This window comes from Eptesicus fuscus, chromosome 13 (assembly GCF_027574615.1).
Source record: "Eptesicus fuscus isolate TK198812 chromosome 13, DD_ASM_mEF_20220401, whole genome shotgun sequence".
NCBI lineage: Eukaryota > Metazoa > Chordata > Mammalia > Chiroptera > Vespertilionidae > Eptesicus > Eptesicus fuscus.
This window is the reverse complement of record NC_072485.1, coordinates 66,523,341-66,548,539: the sequence shown is the minus strand read 5'-3', so window position 1 is coordinate 66,548,539 and position 25,199 is coordinate 66,523,341. Positions and strand designations below refer to the sequence as shown.

General features: G+C 36.5%; 3 protein-coding genes across 3 annotated transcripts; all 3 read right to left on the bottom strand.

Annotated features, from left to right (window-relative positions):
• On the bottom strand, nt 1–939 carry LOC103290998 (olfactory receptor 1052-like). Its single transcript, XM_008146964.2, has one exon. The coding sequence runs from the start codon at nt 937–939 to the stop codon at nt 1–3; it is 939 nt and encodes a 312-aa protein (XP_008145186.2).
• A 13,828-nt stretch (nt 940–14,767) lies between these two features.
• Nucleotides 14,768–15,706, bottom strand: LOC129151329 (olfactory receptor 1019-like). Its single transcript, XM_054725708.1, has one exon. It carries the CDS (start codon nt 15,704–15,706, stop codon nt 14,768–14,770), a length of 939 nt encoding a protein of 312 aa, XP_054581683.1.
• An 8,028-nt stretch (nt 15,707–23,734) lies between these two features.
• On the bottom strand, nt 23,735–24,673 carry LOC103290997 (olfactory receptor 5W2-like). Its single transcript, XM_008146962.2, has one exon. The coding sequence runs from the start codon at nt 24,671–24,673 to the stop codon at nt 23,735–23,737; it is 939 nt and encodes a 312-aa protein (XP_008145184.2).
• Nucleotides 24,674–25,199: the final 526 nt, after the last annotated feature.

Here is a 25,199-nt window from a genome sequence, read left to right as displayed (position 1 = left end):
TCACCCAAGACATAACTTACTGCCAACTGCTTTCCTCAGAGCACCTTTCACATCCTTATTCCTTAAGCTGTAGATCAGTGGGTTTAACATGGGGATGACAACTGTGTAGAAAACAGAAGCTACTTTGCTCATGTCCATGGTGTTACTCAAGCTGGGTCGGAAATACACGCAAAAGAGTGTTCCAAAAAATATCGCCACAGCGGTTAGGTGGGAGGCACAGGTAGAGAAGGCTTTGCGTCTGCCCTCTGCTGAGTTCATTCTAAGGATGGTAGTTATGACGTAGCTGTAGGAGAGGAGGACAGTGATGATGCTGGACCCCACAACACAGCTACAGGAAATGGTCAATGCTATTTCAATGATGGTTGTATCTGAGGAGGAGAGGGCAAGTAAGGGTGGGAAGTCACAGAAGAAGTGATTGATGACATTGGAATTGCAGAATGACAATAGAGTTGTGCAATAGGTGAAGATTGTCATATCCATCAAACCTGCAATGTAGGCAATGGCCATGAGCTGGATGCAAACACTCCTGGACATGGTAGTTGTATAAAGAAGTGGATTACAAATGGCTACATAACGGTCATATGCCATGACAGACAGCAGGACACATTCCGCAGCTGCAAAGAACCCAAAAGTAAACATCTGAAAAATGCATACATTATATGGGATCCTTTTTTGCTCAGATAAGAAATCAGCTAGCATCTTGGGAGCGACAGTGGAGGAGTAGCAGACATCACAGAAAGACAGGTTGCTCAGGAAATAATACATGGGCGTGTGGAGCCTGGGGTCCATGTTGATCAGCAGGATCATCCCTAGGTTGGCGATCACGGTGATGCCATAAACCAGCAGGAAGAGCACAAAGAGCCCCCGCTGCACATCCTGTCTGCCAGAAAGCCCTAAGAGTATGAAGTCAGTAAACACAGTGCAGTTCTCAGCAGCCATCACTCAGGTCTGGAAACCCCTTTGTGTTAAAGAAGGAAGTGGAAGTGGGGTTGACATCATATTACTATTTTTCACTAATTAGTAAAAGAGATAAACATTCCTAAGTATGCTTTATGTAAAATGACTCTCCTTGAAATATACCCAATTTATTACAAATTGTTGAAGTGATTATGCTAATAATATTGCCTACATTTGGATAGCGCTGTATAGGGTTTTCAGGGCACTTTTATTAAAAATCACTAATATTATTTGCACACCAACCTATGTAGTACTTATGATAATTTTACTACTTCTATCTCATGTTATGCTATCGATGTCCTCAGTGTTCTGTATAGGCAATAGTTCTTAAAATTATTTGGTCCAGTAACCCACATATTCTGACAAGATTGTTTTTCTTGTTAGTGTTGTAGGACTATTCTGTCCTTAATAGAGAAGTGTAGTTGGTGAGAGATTCAGGTAATAAATGTACTTTTTTATTATTTCTTCATTAATCCAATTGTGAAGCAGGCAGAGTAATTACAGTTTCCTAGATATAACATTCTCCCAATACCCCATCAGCCCCTCAGATCCTATCCAGCCTTAACAAATAAGGGATAGAAATGGTCTGTGACCCAGGACCCATGGAGCAGTGAGGGTGGTGGTTGCTGGAGTAGTTTTGTAGGGTCCCTGAGAACGTTATGTTAGGGTTCACAGTTAGAATTATGCCAGTGCTAACCATGCCTCTTCTGACAGCAGCTGTTGCTCAGGGAAAATGATGGGAAGCTTTTGGGATACTATTAGCACAGGTGACCTAGAAGAAAGAAAGAGAGTATGGACTACTGTGTGAACCCTTCAACTCTAATTTACTGGAACCCACATAATCTATTATTCACCAACAGATCAGATCTCTAAGACATTTAAAAATACTCACTGGTGCAGAATCCCATTATTTTAGAAAGATTAATATTCAAACTATACCCTCACACCAATTCCCTAGAAATTGTAATTTTGTTTTATTGTTTTCATTGACTCATATTTCACGGGAAGATCTCCAAATCGGCCTCCCTTTGGTGGTGTTGGTGGTTTTTGGGAGGCCAATGGAATTCTATGTCACACTGCCATATTTTACCCAATCAATTATGCTATGTATTAAAATGCTAAGTGTCTGACTGATTGGTTGACCCTTCGGTTCACTGCTTGACCAGTTGCTGTGATGTGCACTGACCACCAGGGGGCAGACGCTGTGACGGGTCTGGCCAATCCAACCTGGGTGAGAGGGTCAGACATGCCCTGGAGCCCTTCCACAGTCCCTCCCTGACCAGCTGGCCCCCATTGGCCTGATCTGGAGTGGGTGAGATGGCCTGATTGGCCCGATCGCTGGCCAGGCAGAGGGACCCCACCCGTGCACGAATTCGTGCAGTGGGCCTCTACTAATATCAGGGGTGACCTCCTTAGTTCTGTGGGAATATAAAGTAGAGTTGAGGGTATATGACATGAGAAAAAAAAAATCTGAATAAGGATCTATTGATCAATGTGCAAGATTCCAAAACCTTGGTCTCAGGTTCTCTAGATATGTCATCAAGAAATGTCTTCCATGTAAAAATAAATCTATTTTGGAAAATGTACAAAAATAGAAGTTAGAATGTTAAAATAATTAAAAATGAGCTACCGCCTCCCCAATCCATGCTGACATTTCATGTGATTATATCTACGTGCATGTGTTTAAATTAAATAAATAAAATATATCTGTATCTACATGGCTTTCCTGATATCACTGGTGTCCTTAAGCCTAATACTAAGTGAACAACTGCCTAGTTATAAAATCTATCTTCCAGAAAATGGTTGTCTGATCCTGAGAGATGGCCATTGTCATATAAGTGCATGACAGTGCTACCAAGGAAACCAGGTTTAGTTCAGCCTCCCTGTTGCATGAAACAGGAAAAGAAGGCACCATAGGTGGCCAAAAATACCTCTGTACTATAAGCAATGTAGTGTTTTAACAACATAAAAAATAATAATTTAATTGAACATTCTGTGAATCTAGTATGCTTTACTAATTTCAAAACATATATTGAAACCATATTGTATAAAATAAACTGCTAAAGATTTAAAATAAAAAATGGATTCCTGCAGTTGTCTACAATCTCTTAGTAGATACTCCTTGCTTTTATAAAACCACTTAAATGTATACACACACACACACACACACACACACACACACACACACACACACACATATATATATATATATATATTTATCTATACTTTTTAAAGTCATACACTTATTTTTTTCTGTACTTCATACACCATTATCTACTATTGGATTTGATGCAAATCCTTTGTGTTAATAAATTGATAGGCAGGTAGTGTTTTAGAGTGCATATACTGGCTACATATTTTCTCTGCATTAAACATGTTTTTATGTAACTCATTTTGAATTTGCTCAACTAGTTTATTGAAATAATTTCAATGAATTAGCACTGCCAGGGCAAAGGATATTCAAAATTTATATTTTGATTAAAATACTAGCTCTCTTCCTAATTGTAGATACTCCTCATCAACCTGTCTCCCAGTGTTCAGTTATGAGAGTTAAAACTGTACAACACTGTTCAAAATTGAAAAACATTAGTCAGTGTTTTTATTCTGTGACAGTGTGATATTGCAGATAAATTATTCTGTCACTATTTAGCACAATCATCATAAATGCTTAATCCTTGACCATCATTTGTATTACTTCATTTTCTTTTTTCCAGTTTCCTTGGAGTATAGTCTCTCTGTTACTGATTTCTAAGAGCTTGTTTAAGACTAAAGATGTTAACCATTTGTTAGTCATTGCAGATGAAATACCATGTGTTTTTTTGTTGTTATTATTTTACTGTGGTGTTTTACTTTTTGGTTGTACCAAAGTTGTGTATTAAATATAATCATGTTTTCTTGTTGTTGTTTTTTTAAAGCAAATGAATTTTCAGAATGAAAACAGCCCTGCATTAAACTCTGAACTAATAAAAGAACATTAGCATTTCAGAGACAGTCTAAAGCTTTAATACATGGCCAATATGATAGTTTTGTGTTTTCACTAAAAAAAAAAGACTGATTTTATCACTGACAATGGTACTGCATATGTAATTAAATGACAAAAATTGTTTTTCTTTTCTTTTATTACTTTATATTTATTGTTGACAATATTGCAGATATCTCCATACCCTCCCCGTCCCCCTTTACCCACCTAAATGAAAGTTTTTATGCTACTGTTTTGGTGTGTGGCATCTTATTGTTTAATGAAACCTGAAACATATTTAGCAGAATTATTCTATCACTCATATTCCCTGGTTTGTAAAAGCACATAGAACCCATTTGTATGACTGACCTTTGACAAAAGGGCAAAACCATTTTCAAGCCAAAGAGATGTGATAAAAAGAAGTGAAAACAAAATAAAATGTGGAAGTTTACCTATCCTTTTATTTTAAGCGACCTTTCCCATTTAAATGAAAATAAGTACAGGAAAAATAAATGTTCTTGAGATATATAGGATTCTGTCTTTTTTCTATGAAAATCACTATGTTTATGTGTGTCTGCTGATATATGAAAATTTGAATGTGGGCAGTGAGTGGTCTAATTTTTATTTTTTCTAGACTTAAAAACTATGATATGGATTAACAATGATACTTTTGAATGTATTATCTCTATTATTATTTGCAAAACACAAGAGCAAACCTTAAATTGACATGTACAGTGATGCCGGGGATCTTTCTCAGCATCTGCAAGGGGTTTAGGAATCTGGAGAAGGGGCTGCTGTACATTATTAAAGAGTCTAGAGACGAAACATAATTTTGGAAGGCATTTTGGAGGTCCAGAGAAGACTAAGCTAAAGAAAGCAAGTTCTCCTGTCTCTCTGGACCCCTTGCTTTTTTATTAACACAAATTGTCCTAAAGCAAGGTAGATGTACATATCAAAGGCAAGGTTTAGTATACAGAATCTATTGTCAGATTGGTACAAATCTTTAGATGTGGGAAAATGCCCTTAGCCATTTCCAGCAGACAATCCTCAAGGTTCCAAAAACCTTTTGATGAAACTTCTTACATTTATGACATGCTATTGTAGAGTGAGAAAAAGTAATGGTTTACTTATCAACATTTATTAAAATGTAAATCAGATATTTAACTTATACTAATGATAAATGAGGTTAGACAAATTCACACAGGTCTAACAAAGAAATATCATTATATGGCCATTGGTATGAAAAATTTATTTAACTGAGTAAGCAGATATGAAATGAATCATTAACCAAATTCCCAAACCGGATTCTTCATTTTTCCAAAAGTAAGGTTTTTCTTTGCCCTACATTCTTTACGTTAAGCCATTTAGAAACCTACCTGAAATGAGCAGTTCTTTCTGTCCTTATCTCTGGTACACCAACAATAGGCAGATTGCATTTTATTTCTACCTCATGACGGTTGGGGACAAATCTCTGAAGATCTGCCTTCACTCTTCTGTGCTGTGAGAACATGATTAATTAGATTCCGATTCTGTGTTTTCCCCTGTGAATGCTGCAACAACTTTAGCAAAGACTCAACTTTAATTCTTCACTCTCTTGACTAAGTTGGTCAGTGTCAGACATTTACCAGACTATTTCAATGCTGTGCTTCTTGGCCTCCATGGGTCTACGTTCTCCTCCAGTGAAATCAGATGTCTAATGAAATTAGGTTTTCATCTCCTTTTCATTGTTTAGCCTGTTTCTTCCACTTCTGAAACATCTCCTTCACTTCTCATTTAGAAATATGGTTGTCTCACATATTGCCATTTTCATTAGTCATTGTCGGATTCCTTTCCACAAGTACACATCAGCTGCCCTCATTGCAAGGATTTTTTTTTTTTTTTTTTTTTTACTGTGTAGGGGTGGGAAACTTTTCCTTCTTCTCTTCTGTTTTCTTTGACTGGCCTAATAGGAAATTGGCATAACACAAATTAACAGGAGAAAGCCAAATTGAATTTTGCATGTAGAGGAGACCCATACCAAATGTGAGACTCAAAGAGGTGACCAAAGGACACAGTTTATGTACCTTTTAGACAAGAAAACAAAAAATATGTGAAAAATTGAGGAATTGACAAGACAGAGGTTTAGGGTTGGGATAGTGAAGAAGTAACAAGTTTTACTTATACAACCTTCTTAGCTCTAAATTCCCTATCTCTAGTGTTAAGAAAGCAAATATAAATTGTTGCAAATTGACCAATATGAATACTACTTTGTTATTTTTAAAAATTTTAAATACATACATTTATTAATAATTATTTCCTTACAACTTAAACTTTATAAACTGGGCTGTTTAGTTTTATTTCTATGATTTTAACTAATACAATGCTATGGACACTTCAAGGGAGATGGAATCCTTTCTCCCAGTGACATTAGAGAATGCCCTGCTCCTTTATCCCCAACCTTCGTTTATGTAGCTTCTGTAGAGTTGTCAGTAGGACCATGTCTGTTCACCAGAATGAGCGAAAGAAGGGAAATCCACAGGCTGATGGGAAGACTCTGAAGTGCAGTGTCAATCTAGAGCTGCTGATCCTGGGGATGTCTGCTGGTATAATTGGGGCAGAGTGAGGAGAAATAGAGGATCTGAGAAGTTCTTGACATGAAATGATCCCTGCCCCTGATACTCAGCTGAGGCTAAATGAATCAGTGGAGATGAATCTCTGTAAGATGGCATACTAGAATAAAATAAAACAATTGTGGTTTTTAAAAAATGTACAAAAGCTCTAAAATAAAAAGAATAAATAAAATAAAAAGGATTTTTTGGAGGGATGAATATACCAAGGCTCAAATGCATCAATTTTGTAGGGAACAGTCATTCATTATTCAATAAATGTTTTAAAATGTCATGTGGGAGCTGAACATTATAAATAGCAAAGTAGAAATATTGTGAATAAGGCAGAAAAGTGACTTGCATTTATGGATTATGAGTTGGAGCAGCTTTCAAATTTTTTCTTATACATGTATTTAGTACTTACATATTTCTGAACTGTGTTCCATCTCAATTTGCTAGGTTTAAAATGTGTTTTATATATTTATTTTGGATTCATATTTTCCTTGAATATCACAAACATTATTACATTAAACACACTCACAAAGTAAATATTTTTGGAAAATACTGACCAAAATCACACTACCAATGTTGACTATATTATTAGATTTTTAACTTTTAAACCCAAATTAGGTCAGAATAAATATACCTTATATATATATTACCAAGTATTACGAATACAGATAGTGTATATCTTTCTACTCTTGTGTATTAATTTATTCAATGTACTCTCTGCTAATAGACACTTGGTTTATATGTAATTGTTCATAGCATGAAAAACTGTGAGATGAGTAAATTTATACTTACATAATTTTTCATATCCATGTATTTTTAAAAATAAATTATGAAAATCATGCTTAGAAGCAAAGAGATTGACCTTAAATAAAGAAAATTTGGCCTTTTTGCCCAAGACAGATGTTTAAATACCTAATGATTAACACATATTATGATGTATTTAATATATTTCAAGGTTGACTTGTCTCTAACAACTTCATGATATGAAACAGAACATGAAAACCAGAGGTGATAAGTTAATGTCTAGAGTCTCTTTGACATTGTTTCATTGCATTAATAGATGTTGTTCCATAGATTCCTGAATACAGTGCAATGAACCAAATTTGTCTTAAAATATAACTCTCTTAAATACTCTCTAGAATATTATTGTGTGTTTTTGTTAAAGTGACATTTAAAAAGTCACAAAATTAATGGCCCATAGACTCCTAGATTCTGAGAGAAGTGAGAGACCGTTTAAGTCCCACTTCTAAACAAACGTGGGATCCTAACACTGATAGAAGACAGAAGGGGCAATTAGGAAGGGCTACTGCATTGGGAGTGTTTTCTGTATATCAGCTGGGCAATGGAATAGAGTTAATGCTGGTGTGAAGATAGCGATGTAGAGGGCAGCTGCATTGCACCATGCCCAGGAAGCATTAGTAAATGAGGAAATTGGTCCCTTGATGTTGTGCAACCTGGCAGCTTTGTGGGATAATCTTTGCATTGTCCATTTATTGAGTAATAGTTTATGTTGAGTTTGAGTCATTTATAAAATGTGTAATAATCATGTACATTAGTTATACATCTTGAATATTATCAGAGTTAACTTAATTGCCAGAGACTTGTAAAGGCAAAATTTATTTAAACAAGAAGAAAGATAAGATGTGTAAGGCATGTAGATTTGTGCATTCCAGTAGTTCAGGAAATTTCATGTTTCCATTGAAACCCACCTGGAGTAAACAGGAACATAGGTTTGCTGTTACTTTAGCTCACTTGTTTTTTTTTTTTGTGTGTGTGTTGTTATGGAGTTACCCCTAGCTTCTAATGGTAGAATAATCTCAGGTAAAATTCAGTGAAATTAATGTATTTTCAATTTTTGGGAAATTGCTCTTAGTGACCATTTTTAATGTCTTTTCATAAAGTATTGCCTTTGTGTGTGTGATGATCCCAATACCAAAGCACCAAATGTACTCCTGTGGGAGATATAGCTAAGGCAAATCTCAAACCACCTAAGTAATTGCTAGCAATTTGCCATCAGATAAACATAAGAAAATGCTTTGTTATGGTACTAGTGAACCTATTGTCACTCTTCCTTTGTCTCTCTAATGCTGGTGTCTTTTTAAATACTATTTTGAATATAGAATGATACATTAATTCATCTAAATATACTTCGGAGATAAGAAAGTCAAAACCCAGGAAAATATAAAAACTTATAGAAAATTGCATACATCATGAGAACATGAAGATTTAGTTAAGTTTTTCGGTCCCTATCCCAGTTTTTCTTATAGTTTCATATAAATAGCAATGTTTCTTTTAAAAGAGTGGGTACATGACTAGGAAAAAACAACACTCACTTGAGAAGATATTGGTAACCCCATGTTCATAATAGCATCTATATGTATAAAAGGCTAATATGCTAAGTGTCCGACCTCACTGGTCATTTACAGAGAACCCGCACCACGGACCTGGTGCCGACAAAGCAACACTCAGCTTCCCTCAAGTGGGACACAGGCTCTGCCACCACCCCGGAGCGACAGCCCACTAAATCGCAGCTGATGCTACCAAGATCCCATGGCGTAAAATGTGGCCCACAGCCCAGTCCAGCCCAGCCCAGAAATGGTGGCTGTGGGTGCCGGGTAATGACATCACATAGCAACGCCCAGCTTCCTCTCCCTAGTGACAACTAGCCTCCTTGCAGTTTCTTCAGCCCAGGAATATGACTTGCTTTATAGCCAGGTGCAAACATTTCAAACTTTAACCAAATGTCTGTGAAGCATTTTCCCGTGCCTCATTTCAGTTGACCTTCACAGAAGTCCTGGAGTAGGTAAATAGGAGACTTGGTGGAATCCTATTTTCTTTTCATTAGCTGGAAAGCAGATATTTAGAAAGCTTAGAAACTTAATCTGACTGAAAAGAAGTAAGAAATGGTGGACTTTGAAAATGACTGCTGGTTTTCTCACTGTGCAGAATATAGTCAAAAACTGCTGCAGTTAAATATTTTACCCTTTGTTCTCTCTGAGTGATCTACAATAATAATCGGCTTTGTGTTGATATTTACTGCTGTGTTGCTGACAATTACCTGAAAGAGAAGTTGGGGTGCTTCACTGGGCTGGGAAAAGTTTAGCTAAATCAGAAAACAGGTCTAATTAAGCAAGTTTATCAATATATATGAAGCTCTAGCTGGTGCCAATTGCAAGCATGTGTTTCGATCTGTCATTGTCGATCATGAATTTGGTTGACACTTCTATTATAGAGAAAGGGGAAATAGTGATATTAAAATATTTCTTCTAATTAATTTCCTTTCAATGTGCACAAATCTGTGCACTGGCCCACTAGTTACTAATGATAGCCAAGATGTGGAAACAACCTATATACTCATCAATAGATGAATGGATAAAGAAAATGTGATATACATACAATGGCATATTATGCAGCCATAAAAAAGAATGAAACCCCCAGACACCAATCAGAATAATATATGCACTCCTATATTCATAACAGTGTTATTTATAATAGCTAAGATCTGGAAACTACCCAGGTTCCCATCAGTAGATGAATGGATAAAAAAGCTGTGGTACATTTACACAATGGAATACTATGCAGCAATAAAAAAGGAAGATCTTCTATCCTTTGAGACAGCATGGATAGATCTTTAGATTATTATTTTGAGTGAAATAAGCCAGTCAGAGAAAGACAAATATCACAAGATCTCATTTATCTGTGGAATCTATTGAACAAAATAAACTGACGAATAAAACATAGTAAAAAATGTGGAAGTATGGAACAGAATGATGAATCTCAGATGGAAGAGGATCAGGGGGTTGGGATGAGATTAACCAAAGAATTTATATGCATATATGCATAACTCATGGACTCAGACAATAGTGCAGTGAAGACCTGGGGTGGGGTGGAAGCCAGGTGGAGGGGGGTAATTAGGGTAAAGTGGGAGACATCTGTAATATTCTCAACAATAAAGACTTTTTTATAAGTAGGGAGTTTGCACAGAAATCAGTCAAGGGGTAGTTTTTAATGGCATGATGATGAGATCTTTACATTGATTTTTAAATTGAATTTATTGGGGTGATATTGCTTAATTAAATGATACAGATTTCAGGTATACAATTCTATAACACATCATCTGTATATTGTGTTGTGTTTGTTTACCACCCCAAGTCAAGTCTCCTCCCTTCAACATTTATCTCTCCTTGACCCTCTTCTACCTCTCCCACACACCCTATACAGTATCTTTCATGATTTTAGGGATCTTGCTTTAGAAGCACAATAACTCTACATGCTCTGATGATTAGAAGATTAGAGTTTTAGAAGTTACACGCATATATATGTGTGTGCATATGCATATGTGTATATATGTGTTATACATATTATATACATAAAATCTGGCCTTGTTCTCCACAGTGGTGCCGGCGGGCAGTGCAGCCAGATGCCACGACCATCCGTGCCAGGCCCAGGCCAAGGCAGCTCAGGGCGGTGCTGCCCTGGAGTTAGTGTAGCTCATCAGGCCTGTGGGAGAGTTGGCGAACTGGTTTAATTTTTGTAGAAATAAATATATTTAATATTTTTAATAAAGTACATTAAGTTGGCTAAAGATTTGAACAGTGATTGAGAGGTTCTGTTATGTGATATAGTCTGTGAAAAACAAAATATTTGGGATTATTAAAGGAAATACTTAAGACATAGTAAAATACTTTTTTTTGTCTTAAAAATGTGTTCAATAAGTAATGCAAGTAAAATAACCAGCTGAAAATTGCATGTTTTAATGTGTTATTTCATTCTTATGTTTTTTAAAGTATATTACATTAAGTACACTTTGTACATTATATTAAGGTTAAGGACCTAAATGAAAAACCTTGTATAACCTATAACTCTCTAGAAAGCAGATAGAACCTCCATATTTCTTACATAATGGAAACCTGAAAAATAAATGAATACTCTGAAAACCTGAAATTGTATAATGGTTTTCATAACTGGATTAATAGCTAATCTATAATAGTACAAATATCATGTACAATTACCTTAAGTTATTAAAATAGATTTTAGCATTGCTTAATATCCAACCATAAAGCAATGACAACTATTGAAATTGTGTTTAGAATACAGTTTCAGTTTATTTCACAGATACACAGAGAATCATTTTAACTCATTGCAAATGGAATTCTAATGTAAATACTATTTTGTTCTTTGTTTTATTTCATTGAACATAAATTATTGTTAATAACCAAGGGCATTTCAGTTTTCTTAACAAATTTTGTTAATAACTGTGGGCATTTTATTTTTTTAATTAATTAGTATATTCCAGTGGTCTGCAAACTGCAGCTCATGAGCCACATGCGGCTCTTTGGCCCCTTGAGTTTTTAGCAAAGGCCAGCTTAGGAGTACCCTAATTAAGTTAATAACAATGTACCTACCTATATAGTTTAAGCTTTAAAAATTTGGCTCTCAAAAGAAATTTCAGTCATTGTACTGTTGATATTTGGCTCTGTTGACTAATGAGTTTGCCGACCACTGGTATATTCTATGAAAATGTAAGGTGAGATAAATGATGAACAAAAAGATAGATACAGAGACAGTAAAGCATCAAATGGACTGTCAAATTACAGCAGGAGGGTTAGGGAGGGGTGGGGGAGATAGGGGATCTACCAAAGGACTTGTGTGCATGCGTATGGGCATAACCAATGGACACAAAACTCTGGGGGGTGAGGGCAGGTATGGGAGTGGGGTGGGGGGGGGGAATGGTAAGATATGTACACATATAATCCTACCTAATAAAAGAGTAATATGCAAATTGACCACACCGTCGCTATGCCCAAGCCATGCCCACCAGCCAATCAGGGAACGTATGCAAATTAACCCAACCAAGATGGCAGTTAATTTGCATATCAAGACAGCATAGAAAGAAGCCAAGCCTGCAGAAGGGAGCGAAGCTGTGGAGAAGCAAGCAAGCAGGGCGACGGAGAAGGAAGGGAAGCAGGCAGGGCTGTGGGAGAAGGGAGGAAAGCAGGTGGGGAAGTGACCACAGCAGGAAGCCCTATTGCAGGAATCTTCCTGCAACGGGCCACTTGTACCTTAATAAAAAAATGAAAAAAAAAGTTTTATTTTCTAGTAGCCATTAGAGTAGGTCAAGATCCTTTACCACCCACTTCATTCATGCAGTTTCTGTATAATTGTCAAGAGCATGTATCTGTTCTCCAGAGTGAGGGCAAGAAGGGAAAGATGTGAAGAATAAGAAGTGCAATATAAATCTAGAACTGCTGCCCTGTCCAGGTGGCTCAGTTGGTTGAAGTGTCCTCCCAGGGACCAGATGGTCACAGGTTCAATTCTTGGTCAGGGCACACACCTAGATTGAGGATTCCATGCCTAGTCAGGGCACATATGGAAGGCAACCAATTGATGTATCTCTTTCACATGGGTCTCTCTCTCTCTCTTTCTTCCTTCACCCCTCTCTAAAATCAATTAAAATAATTTTAAATCTAGAACTACTGATCCTTGGGGCAGAATGATCAGAATTAATGGATCCTAAAAAGTTCTGTACATAAAATAATTCCTTATCTTATACTTAGCTTAGGCCAAAGGAAGAAGTATAGGTGAATTTTGAGAAGATGAACATACAGGAATAAAATAAAACAAATAAAGTTCTTTTTCTTCTTCATTGATAAAAACTCCTTTTTATTTATTTTTATTTTTTCTTAATCCTCAATCAATGAGATATTTCCCATTGATTTTTAGAGAGAGTGGAAGGGAGGGGGAGAGACAAAGAGAAACAACTAGGAGAGAGAGACACATCAGTTGGTTGCTTCCCACACTCACCCCAGAGACCATGGTGAGGGATGGAGCCTGCAACCAAAGTATGTGCCCTTGACCAGAATCGAACCTTGGACCTTTCAGTCCAGGGGCTGATGCTCTATCCACTGAGCCAAACCATCTAGTGCCAAAGGCTCCTTTTTATATCAGTCTTGCAGGGGACACAGATGCATTCCTTCAATAATTTTTTAAAAAAAATTTATTGGGTTACATTGGTTAATAAAATACAGGTTTCAGGTATACAGTTCTACAACACATCTGCTATATATTATATTGTGTGTTTACCACCCTAAGTCAAGTCTCCTTCCATTCCATTTATCCTCCCTTTATCCTCTCCTACACCCTTCACCCCGATCCTCTGGTAATCACCATATTGTTGTTCGTGTCCATGAGTCTTTCCTTCTTTTCTTTGCTTAATTGCTCATCCTCCTCATCCACCCCCAAGTCCATCCCCTTTGACAGCTGTTTGTTATGTGTTCATGAGTCTGTTTCCACTTAGTTGGTTTATTTTGTTCACTAGATTCCACATATAAGTGAAATCATGTGGTATTTGCCTTTCTCTGATTGGCTTGTTTCACTTAGCATAATAATCTCCAGGTCCATCTATGCTGTTTCAAAAGGCAATATTATCTTCTTTTGTGTGTGTGTGTGTGTGTGTGTGTGTGTGTGTGTGTGTGTATGTGTGTGTGTGTGGCTGAGTAGTATTACATTGTATAAATGCACCACAGCTTTTTTATCTACTCACCTACTGATGGGCACTTGGGCTGCTTCCAAATCTTGGCTATTTGTAAACATTGCTGCAATGAAATTTTTTGAATAGCATCCTGAAAACGAGCATTGTAAATAGCAAAGTAGAAATAATGGTGAACAAGTCAGGTAAGGGCCTTGCATTTGTAGACCTTTGAGTTAGGGCAAAATAATTTAAATTTATATTATTAATTTATTTACTACTTATTACTTCTAAGTGTTATGATGTAAAATTCATAGTATGATGCCAGAACACAGGAAGAAGACAAAAAAACAACAACACAAAAAAACAACAACACACACACACACACAAAAAAAACCCACCTAGCTTAAACCACTAAAACTCCCCTGTGACTGAGCAAGTTTATTAAACTCATTGTTTTGAAAAAATGGAGCTTTATGGAGGATAAATTTAATGGGCATGGAGGGAGATGAGACTATGCCTATATTTCTCTGGGAGATACCTCATGAATAGAGAGAGTGGTATAAAAAGATCCTCTTTGCAAAACAGTAGAGTAAACCTATTATTACTCTTCCTAAATAAGAAGAGATTAAGATTGGTAATCACTGTATCTTACACTTAATTTAGACACAAAGATAGATAAAGAAATAGGCAGAATTGTGCTGGTGAGTGTATAGGACACTTATCAAAGTACCTGAACTTTAGCTCTCAAGATCTCTAAATAAAAATTTTTGGGTGAACATGCTTTCATCCAGAACATAACTTAGTGCCAACTGCTTTTCTCAGGGCACCTTTCACATCCTTATTCCTTAAGCTGTAGATCAGTGGGTTTAACATGGGGATGACAACTGTGTAAAAAACAGAAGCTACCTTGTCTGTGTCAGTGGAGTAACTGGAGTTGGGTCTGAAATACATGAAAAAGAGTGTACCAAAAAATATCCCCACAGCGGTTAGGTGGGAGGCACAGGTAGAGAAGGCTTTGTGTTTGCCCTCTGCTGAGTTCATTCTAAGGATGGTAGTTATGACGTAGCTGTAGGAGAGGAGGACAGTGATGATGCTGGACCCCACAACACAGCTACAGGAAATGGTTGTCGCTATTTCGATGATGTTTGTATTCAATGAGGAGAGAGCTAATAAAGGTGGGATGTCACAGAAAAAGTGATTGATGATGTTGGAATTGCACAGTGATAATGGAAAAGTGCAAGAGGTGAAGATTGTTACATCCATCAAACCTCCAATGTAGGCAATGGCCACGAGCCGGAAGCACACTCTTCTGGACATGGCACTTGTATAAAGAAGTGGATTACAAATGGCTACATAACGGTCATATGCCATGACAGACAGCAGGACACACTCCACAGCTGCAAAGAACCCAAAAAGAAACATCTGAAGAAAGCATAAATTATATGGAATCCTTTTTTGCTCAGATAAGAAATCAGCTAGCATCTTGGGAGCGACAGTGGAGGAGTAGCAGATGTCACAGAAAGACAAGTTGCTCAGGAAATAATACATGGGCGTGTGGAGCCTGGGGTCCATGTTGATCAGCAGGATCATCCCTAGGTTGGCGATCACGGTGATGCCATAAACCAGCAGGAAGAGCACAAAGAGCCCCCGCTGCACATCCTGTCTGCCAGAAAGCCCTAAGAGTATGAAGTCAGTAAACACAGTGCAGTTCTCAGCAGCCATCACTCAGGTCTGGAAACCCCTTCGTGTTAGAGAAGGAAGTGGAAGTGGGGTTGACATCATATTACCATTTTTTCAGTAACTAGAAAAAGAGATAAACATTTTGCTAAGTATGCTTTAGGTAAAATGACTCTCCTTGAAATATACCCAATTTATTACAAATTGATCAAGTGATTATGCTAATAATATTGCCTACATTTGTATTGCACTGGATAGAGTTTGCAGTGCACTTTCATTCAAAATCAACTATGCTATTTTCACACCAACCTATGTAGTACTTATGATAATTTTTACTATTTCTATCTTATATTAATAAATTGATGTCCTCAATGTTCTGTATAGGCAATAGCTCTTAACATTATTTGGTCCAGATAACCCACATATTCTGACAAGATTGTTTTTCTTTTTAGTGTTGTAGAACTATTCTATGCTGTAATGGAGAAGTGTAGTTAGTAAGAAGGTAATGAATATATTTCTTTGTTATTTCTTCGTTAATCCAATTGTGAAGCAGGCAGAGTGATTACAGGTTCCTAGATATAACATTCCTCCAATACCCCATCACCTCAGGTCCTATTCAGCCTTAACCAACAAGGGATAGAAATGGTCTGTGATCCAGGACCCATTGGAGCAGTGAGGTTGGTGCTTGCTGGAGTAGTTTTGGAGGGACCCCGAGAACGTTATGTTAGGGTTCACAGTCAGGAATATGCCAGTGCTATCCATGCCTCTTCTTACAGCTGCTGTTGCTCAGGAAAATGATGGGAAGCTTTTGGGATACTATTAGCACAGGTGACCTAAAAGAAAGAAAGAGAGTATGGAGTACTGTGTGAATCCTTCAACTCTAATTACTGGAACCCACATAATCTATTATTCACCAATAGATGAGATCTCTAAGACATTTAAAAATACTCACTGGTGCACAATCCCATTATTCTAGAAAGATTCATATCTAATCTATACCCTCACACCAATTCCATAGAAATTATAATTTTGTTTTATTGTTTTCATTGACTCATATTTCACGTGAAGATCTCAACATTCAGCCTCCCTTTGGTGGTGTTGGTGATTTTTGGGAGGCCAATGGAATTCTACACCCCACTGCCATATTTTACCCAATCAGTTATGTTGTACATAATATGTGTGACCTCCTTAGTTCTGTGGGAATATAAAGTGGAGCTGAGGGTATATAAATGTGAGAAAAAGAATATATGAATAAGGATCTAGTGATCAACGTGCAGGATTCCAAACCTTTGGTCTTAAGTTCTCTAGATACGTCATCAAGAAATGTTTTCCATGTAAAATTGAATCTATTTCAATAAATGTATAAAAATATAAGTTAGAATTTTAAAATAATTAAAAATGTGCTATCACCTCCCCAATACATGCTGACATTTCATGTGATTATATCTACGTGCATGTGTTTAAATTAAATAAATAAACTATATCTGTATCTACATGGCTTTCCTGATATCACTGGTGTCCTTAAGCCTAATACTAAGTGAACAACTGCCTAGTTATAAAGTCTTTCTTCAGAAAATGGTTGTCTGATCCTGAGAGATGGCCATTGTCATAAAGTGCATGACACTGCTACCAAGGAAACCATGTTTAGTTCAGGCTCCCTGTTGCAGGAACAGGAAAAGAAGGCTCCATAGGTGGCCCAAAATACCTCTGTACTATAAGCAATGTAGTGTTTTAACAACATAAAAATAATGATTTAATTAAACATCCTGTGAATCTAGTATGCTTTGTTAATTTCAAAAGCATATCTTGAAACCATATTGTCTAAAACAAACTGCTAAAGATTTAAAAATGGATTCCTACAGTTGTCTACAATCTGATAGTAGATAATCCTTGCTTTTATACAACCACTTAAATTTATACATATATATTTATACTTTTTGAAGTCATATACTTATTTTTTCTGTACTCCCTACACTATTATTTACTATTGGATTTTTTGCATTACCTTTGTGTTAATAAATTGATAGGCAAGTAGTATTTAGGGCGCATATACTGGCTACATATTTTCTCTGCATTAAACATGCTTTTATATGACTCATTTTGAATTCGTTCAAGTAATTCATTGAAATAATTTCAATGAATTAGCATTGCCAGGGCAAAGCATATTCAAAATTTATATTTTGATTAAAAACCAGCTTTCCCCCTAATTTTAGATACCCCTCATCAATCTGTCTCCCAGTGTTCAGTTTTGAGAGTTAACACTGTACAACACTGTTCAAAACTGAAAAACATTAGATGTCAGTGTTTTAATTCTGTGACAGTGTGATATTGCAGATAAATTATTCTGTCATTGTTTAGCACAATCATCATAAATGCTTAATCCTTGACCATCATTTGTATTATTTCATTTTCTTTTTTCCAGTTTCCTTGGATTATAGTCTCTCTGTTACTGGTTTCTAAGAGCTTGTTTAAGACTAAAGATGTTTACCATTTCTCATGCTTTGCAGATGAAATACCCTATTTTTGCTATTATTTTACTGTAGTGTTTTACTTTTTGGTTGAACGAAAGTTGTGCATTAAATATAATCATGTTCCATTTTTTTTAAAGCAAATGATTTTTCAGAATGAACACATCCCGACACTAAACTCTGAACTAAAAAAAGAACATAAGCATTTCAGAGACTGTCTAACGCTTTAGCATTAATAGATGTCCAATGTGGTAGATTTTCACTAAAGAAAACAACTCTAGTTTTATCACTGACAATGGTACTACATATGTTAGTAAATGACAAAAATTATCTTTCTTTTCTTTTATTATTTTGTGTTTATTTTTGACACTATTACAGATGTCCGCATCCCTCCTGCTCCCCTTGCTCACCTAAATGAAACTTTTTATGCTACTGTTGCCGTGTGTGGCATCATAGCGTTTACTGAAACCCGAAACACCTTTTGCAGAAGGATTCTATCACGCACCTTCCCTGGTTTGTGGAAGCACTTAGAACCCATTTGTATGACTGGTCTTTGCCAAAAGGACAAATTCCCTTTCAAACCAAAGAGATGTGATGAGAAGAAGTATAAACAAAATAAAATGTGGAAATTGACCTATCTTTTTATTTTAAGCTGTCTGTTCCATCTAAATAAAAATAGGTACAGAAAAAATAAAAAAATAAATGTTCTTGAGATATATAGGATTCTGTCTTATTTCTATGAAAATCAGTATATTCATGTGTGTCTATTGATATATGAAAATTTGAATGTGGGCAGTGAGTGGTCTAATTTTTATTTTTTTTAATAGGCAAAAACTATGGCATGGATACTTTTAATGTGTTATCTCTATTATTATTTGCAAAACACAAGAGCAAATGTACAGTGATATCTCTTGTACAGTGATAAAAGGTAATGGTTTACTTATGAACCTTTATTAAAATATAAATAAAATATTTAAGTTTCTTATACCAGTGAAAAATGAGGTCAGACAAATTCACACAGGTCTAACAAAGAAATATCATTGGCCAATAGAAGGAAGAATTTATTTAACTGAGTATGCAGATATAAAATGATTCATTAGCCAAATTCCCAAACTGGATTCTTCATTTTTCCAAAAGTAAGGTTTTTCTTTGCCCTACATTCTTTACGTTAAGCCATTTAGAAACCTACCTGAAATGAGCAGTTCTTTCTGTCCTCATCTCTGGTACATCAACAATAGGCAGATTGCATTTTATTTCTACCCCGTGACTGTTGGGACAAATCTCTAAGCCTCTGCCTCCACTCTTCTGTGCTGTGAGAACATGATTAATTAGCTTCCGCTTCTGTGTTTTCCCCTGTGAATGCTGCAACAACTCCAGCAAAGGCTCAACTTTAATTCTTCACTCTCTTGACTAAATTGGTCAGTGTCAGACATTTACCAGACTATTTCAATGCTGTGCTTCTTGGCCTCCATGGGTCTAAATTCTCCTCCAGTGAAATCAGATGTCTGATGAAATTAGGTTTTCATCTCCTTTTCATTGTTTAGCCTGTTTCTTCCACTTCTGAAACATCTCTTTCACTTCTCACTTAGAAATATGGCAATCTCACATATTGCTATTTTCATTAGTCATTGTCGGGTTCCTTCCCACAAGTACACATCAGCTGCCCTCATTGCAAGGATTTTTTTTTTTTTTTTGACTGTGTAGGGGTGGGAAACGATTTCCTTTTTCCCTTCTGTTTTATTTGACTGGTCTAATAGGAAATTGGCATAACACAAATTAACAGGAGAAAGCCAAATTGAATTTTGCATGTAGAGGAGACCCATACCGAATGTGAGACTCAAAGAGTTGACCAAAGGACACAGTTGATGTACCTTTTAGACAAGAAAACAACAAATATGTGAAAAATTGAGGAATTGACAAGACAAAGGGGTTTAAGGTTGGGAGACTGAAGAAGTAACAAGTTTTATTTTATACAACCTTCTTAGCTCTAAATTCCCTATCTCTAGTGTTAAGAAAGCAAATATAAATTGTTGTAAATTGAACACCAATGTGAATACTACTTTGTTATTTTTAAAAATTTTAAATACATACATTTATTAATAATTATTCCCTTACAACTTAAACTTTATAAACTGGGCGGTTTAGTTTTATTTCTATGATTTTAACTAATACAATGCTATGGACACTTCAAGGGAGATGGAATCCTTTCTCCCAGTGACATTAGAGAATGCCCTGCTCCTTTATCCCCAACCTTCGTTTATGTAGCTTCTGTAGAGTTGTCAGTAGGACCATATCTGTTCACCAGAATGAGGGAAAGAAGGGAAATCCACAGGCTGATGGGAAGACTCTGAAGTGCAATGTAAATCTAGAGCTGCTGATCCTGGGGATGTCAGCTGGTATAATTGGGGCAGAGTGAGGAGAAATAGAGGATCTGAGAAGTTCTTGACATGAAATGATCCCTGCCCCTGACACTCAGCTGAGGCTAAATGAATCAGTGGAGATGAATCTCTGTAAGATGACATACTAGAATCAAATAAAACAAATTGAGATTAAAAAAAAATTACAAAATCTCTAAAATAAAATAAAAAGGATTTTTTTGGGGGATGAATATACTAAGGCTCAAATGCATCAATTTTGTAGGGGACAGTCATTCATTTTTTCAATAAATGTTTTAAAATGTCATGTGGGAGCTGAACATTATAAATGGCAAAGTAGAAATATTGTGAACAAGGCAGAAAAGGGACTTGCATTTATGGACTATGAGTTTGAGCATCAGCTTTTTAAATTTTTCTTATTCATTTTTTACTACTTATATATTTCTGTGATGATGGAATATTTATTGGCTAATCCTGGTACATGGGAAGGATACAAACATACCTCATATAATCCACTAATACTATATTCTACCTGAGCAAATTTATTAAACTCATTAACAAAATTGAATCATAATAAGAATCATTTGAATTGACATGGGTGGAGAGGTTATGATATTTCACTGGGGCATACCCATGAACAGAGAAAAGGTGTATAAAAAGAACTTTTTGCAAATGAATTTATTAATACTCTCTCTAGTTTGGAAAGCAGATTAAGGTCAATAATGACTACTCTGTACATTTTGTTTAGGCATAATAATAATTAATGAGTACTCTGAAAACCTGAAATTGTATATTGTTTTCCATAACTGGATTAATAGTTAATCAATAATAGTATAAACCTCATGTACAATTACCTTAAGTTATTAAAATAGATTTTAGCATTGCTTAACATCCAACCACTAAGTAATGACTACCATCAAAATTGTGTTCAGGACACAGTTTCAATTTATTTCACAGATACACAGAGAACCAATTTAAGTCATTGCAAATAGAATAGCAATGTAAATACTATTTGTTCTTCATTTTATTTCATTGAACATAAATTTTTGTTAATAACTCTGGGTATTTCATTTCCTTTTTAAAAAATTAATAAGTATAATGCCATGAACATGTAAAGGGAGATAAGGTTCTCTTTTCTAGTAGCCATTAGAGAAGGTCAAGGTCCCATATCCCCAACTTCATTCATGCAGTTTCTGTATAGTTGTCAAGAACATGTATCTGTTCTCCAAAGTGAGGGCAAGAAGGAAAAGCCACAGTCTGATGTCAAGACTATGAAGTGCAATATAAATCTAGAGTTGCTTCCTTACTGGTGTTGCTCAGTTGGTTGGAACATAGTCCTGTGCATCAGAAGGTTGCAGGTTCAATTTCCCGTCAGGGCACACACCTCGGTTGTGGGTTCCTCCTTGGTCAGAGTGCCTATGGGAGACAACCAATGGATGTATCCCTCTCACATTGATGTTCTTCTCTCTCTCTTTCTCTCCCCCCTCTTTAAAATAAATTAAAATAAAAAAAGTTTAATCTAGAACTGCTGATCCTGCTGATCCCTGTGACAGAATGTTTAGAAATGAAGGATTCAAGAATTTCTCTACATCAAATGATCCCGGTCTCTGATACACAGCTTGGGCCAAAAGAAAAAGTACAGGTGGATTTTGTGTAAGATGAACATACAAGAATTAAATTAAACAAAGAAAGGTTTTTTTTCCTTCTTCATTGATAAAGGCTCCTTTTTATATCAGTCTTGCAGGGGAACACACATTCATTCAATCAATTTTTAATTGAATTTATTAGGTTGACATTGGTTAATAAAATACAGGTTTCAGGTATACAATTCTATAATACATCATCTGTACATTGTATTGTGTGCTTACCACCCCAAGTCAAGTCTCTTTCCATCACCATTTATCTCCCCTTTACCTTCTCCTCCCGCCCTCCACCCCTCTTCCCTCTGGTAATCACAGCAATGTTGTCTGTGTCCAGGAGTCTTTTTTTTTTTTCTTTTGCTCAATCCCTAACTCTTCTGATCTAGCCCCCAACTTTCTCCCCTCTGACAGCTGTCAGTCTTCTCTGTATCTATGAGTCTGTCTCCGTTAGTTTATTTTGTTCACTAGATTCCACATATAAGTGAAATCATATGGTACTTGCCTTTCTCTGATTGGCTTATTTCACTTAGCATAATAATCTTCAGGTCCATCTATGCTTGTTGCAAAGGTAAAATTGCTTTTTTTATGTGGCTGAGTAGCATTACATTGTGTAAATGTACCACCACTTTTTTTATCCACTCATCTACTGATGGGCACTTGGGCTGCTTCCAAGTCTTGGCTATTTTAAATATTGCTGCAATGAATGTTTTTGAATGGCATCCTGAAAATGAGCATTGTAAACAGAAAAGTAAAAATAATGGTGAACAAGACATGCAAAGGCCTTTTATTTATGGAACTTAGAGTTAGGCAGGATGATTTAATTTATTCTTATTATTTACTACTTATTACTTCTAGGTGTTATGATATAAAACTTATAGTATCATGCTAGTTCATATAAAAAAGCCAAAAATGAGCTAAATTAAACCGCCAAAACTCCTTCTGGTTTCGCAAGTTTATTAAACTCATTGTGTTTTCTTTTAAATGGAACTTTAAGGAGGATAAATTTAATTGAGATGGGGAGAGATGTGACTATGCCTATATTTCTCTGGGACATACCCATGAATGGAGAGAGTGGTATAAAAAGACCCTCTTTGCAAAACAATATAATAAAACTATTGCTCCTCTTCCTTAGTTTGAAAAGATTAAGTGTTATATCACATGATCTCACTCATTTATGGAATATAATGAACAACATAAACTGATGAACAAAAACAGATCCAGAGACAGAGAAGCATCGATCTGACTGTCAAACCTCAGAGGGAAGGCAGGGGAGGGTAGGGGTAAGGAGGAGAGATCAACCAAAGGACTTGTATGCATGCATATAAGCCTAACCAATGGACACAGACACCAGGGGGTTGAGGGCATGAGTGGGGGTAAGGTGGGGGGGGGGCAATGAGGGGATAAGGACACATAATACCTTAATCAATAAAGAAAACAATTTAAAAAAGAGTGTTTCCTATACTTAATTTAGACACAAAGATAGATAAAGAAATATCCAGAATTGTACTGGTGAGACTATAGGACACTGTCAAAGTACCTGAACTTGAGCTCTCAACTCTCTGAATAAAAACTCTTGGCGTTAACATGCTTTCACCCAGAACATAACTTAGTGCCTAGTGCTTTTCTCAGGGCACCTTTCACATCCTTATTCCTTAAGCTGTAGATCAGTGGGTTTAACATGGGAATGACAACTGTGTAAAAAACAGAAGCCACTTTGTCCGTGTCCATGGAGTAACTGGAGTTGGGCCTGAAATACATGAAAAAGAGTGTACCAAAAAATATCGCCACAGCGGTTAGGTGGGAGGCACAGGTAGAGAAGGCTTTGCGTCTGCCCTCTGCTGAGTTCATTCTAAGGATGGTAGTTATGACGTAGCTGTAGGAGAGGAGGACAGTGATGATGCTGGACCCCACAACACAGCTACAAGAAATGGTCAACACTCTTTCAGTGATGGTTGTATCTGAGGAGGAGAGGGTGAGTAAGGGTGGGATGTCACAGAAAAAGTGATTGATGATGTTGGAATTGCAGAATGACAATGGAAAAGTGCAAGAGGTGAAGATTGTCATATCCATTAAACCTGCAATGTAGGCAATGGCCACGAGCAGGAGGCACACTCTCCTGGACATGGCTCTTGTATAAAGAAGTGGATTACAAATGGCTACATAACGGTCATATGCCATGACAGACAGCAGGACACACTCCACGGCTGCAAAGAACCCAAAAAGAAACATCTGAAGAAAGCATACGTTGTATGGAATCCTTTTTTGCTCAGATAAGAAATCAGCTAGCATCTTGGGAGCGACAGTGGAGGAGTAGCAGACATCACAGAAAGACAAGTTGCTCAGGAAATAATACATGGGCGTGTGGAGCCTGGGGTCCATGTTGATCAGCAGGATCATCCCTAGGTTGGCGATCACGGTGATGCCATAAACCAGCAGGAAGAGCACAAAGAGCCCCCGCTGCACATCCTGTCTGCCAGAAAGCCCTAAGAGTATGAAGTCAGTAAACGCAGTGCAGTTCTCAGCAGCCATCACTCAGGTCTGGGAACCCCTGGCTGTGGAGGAACGAAATGGATGTGGAGAGTTAACGTCATCTATCTTAATGGTTAAGTGACTGATTCTTTCTATTATTTCGTAATTAGAAAAAGAAGTAAACAATGCTAGGACTTCATGAGGAAACCTGTCTCTTTGGAAGTATAGGCAATCTAACATAAATCAGCAAATGGTAATGATAATATCGCTTACATTTCTGTAGCACTTCAGAGCGAGTTTATGGCATGCTTTTATGTTTAATCATGTTATTTCCATACTAATGTAAATTAAATAGTATTATGGTAATTTTTGTTAATCCTGTGTTATAGATTAGGAAATTGATGTTTTCATAGTCGAAACAATAGTTTGTAAATTAATTGGTTCAGTTATCCACAACTTCTGACAAGATTGTTGCTGTTTTTCAGTATTATTATATCTTTTAATAGAGAAACATAGTTAAGTGAGAGGTACAAATAATGAATATATTGCTTTATTTTCCCCTCATCATTTACTTGTGGGGTAGGCA

Bases quoted from the DNA above. Each gene is read 5' to 3' on its own strand.
- LOC103290997 (XM_008146962.2), bottom strand. From the start codon at position 24,673: ATGGCTGCTGAGAACTGCACTGCGTTTACTGACTTCATACTCTTAGGG.
- LOC129151329 (XM_054725708.1), bottom strand. From the start codon at position 15,706: ATGGCTGCTGAGAACTGCACTGTGTTTACTGACTTCATACTCTTAGGG.
- LOC103290998 (XM_008146964.2), bottom strand. From the start codon at position 939: ATGGCTGCTGAGAACTGCACTGTGTTTACTGACTTCATACTCTTAGGG.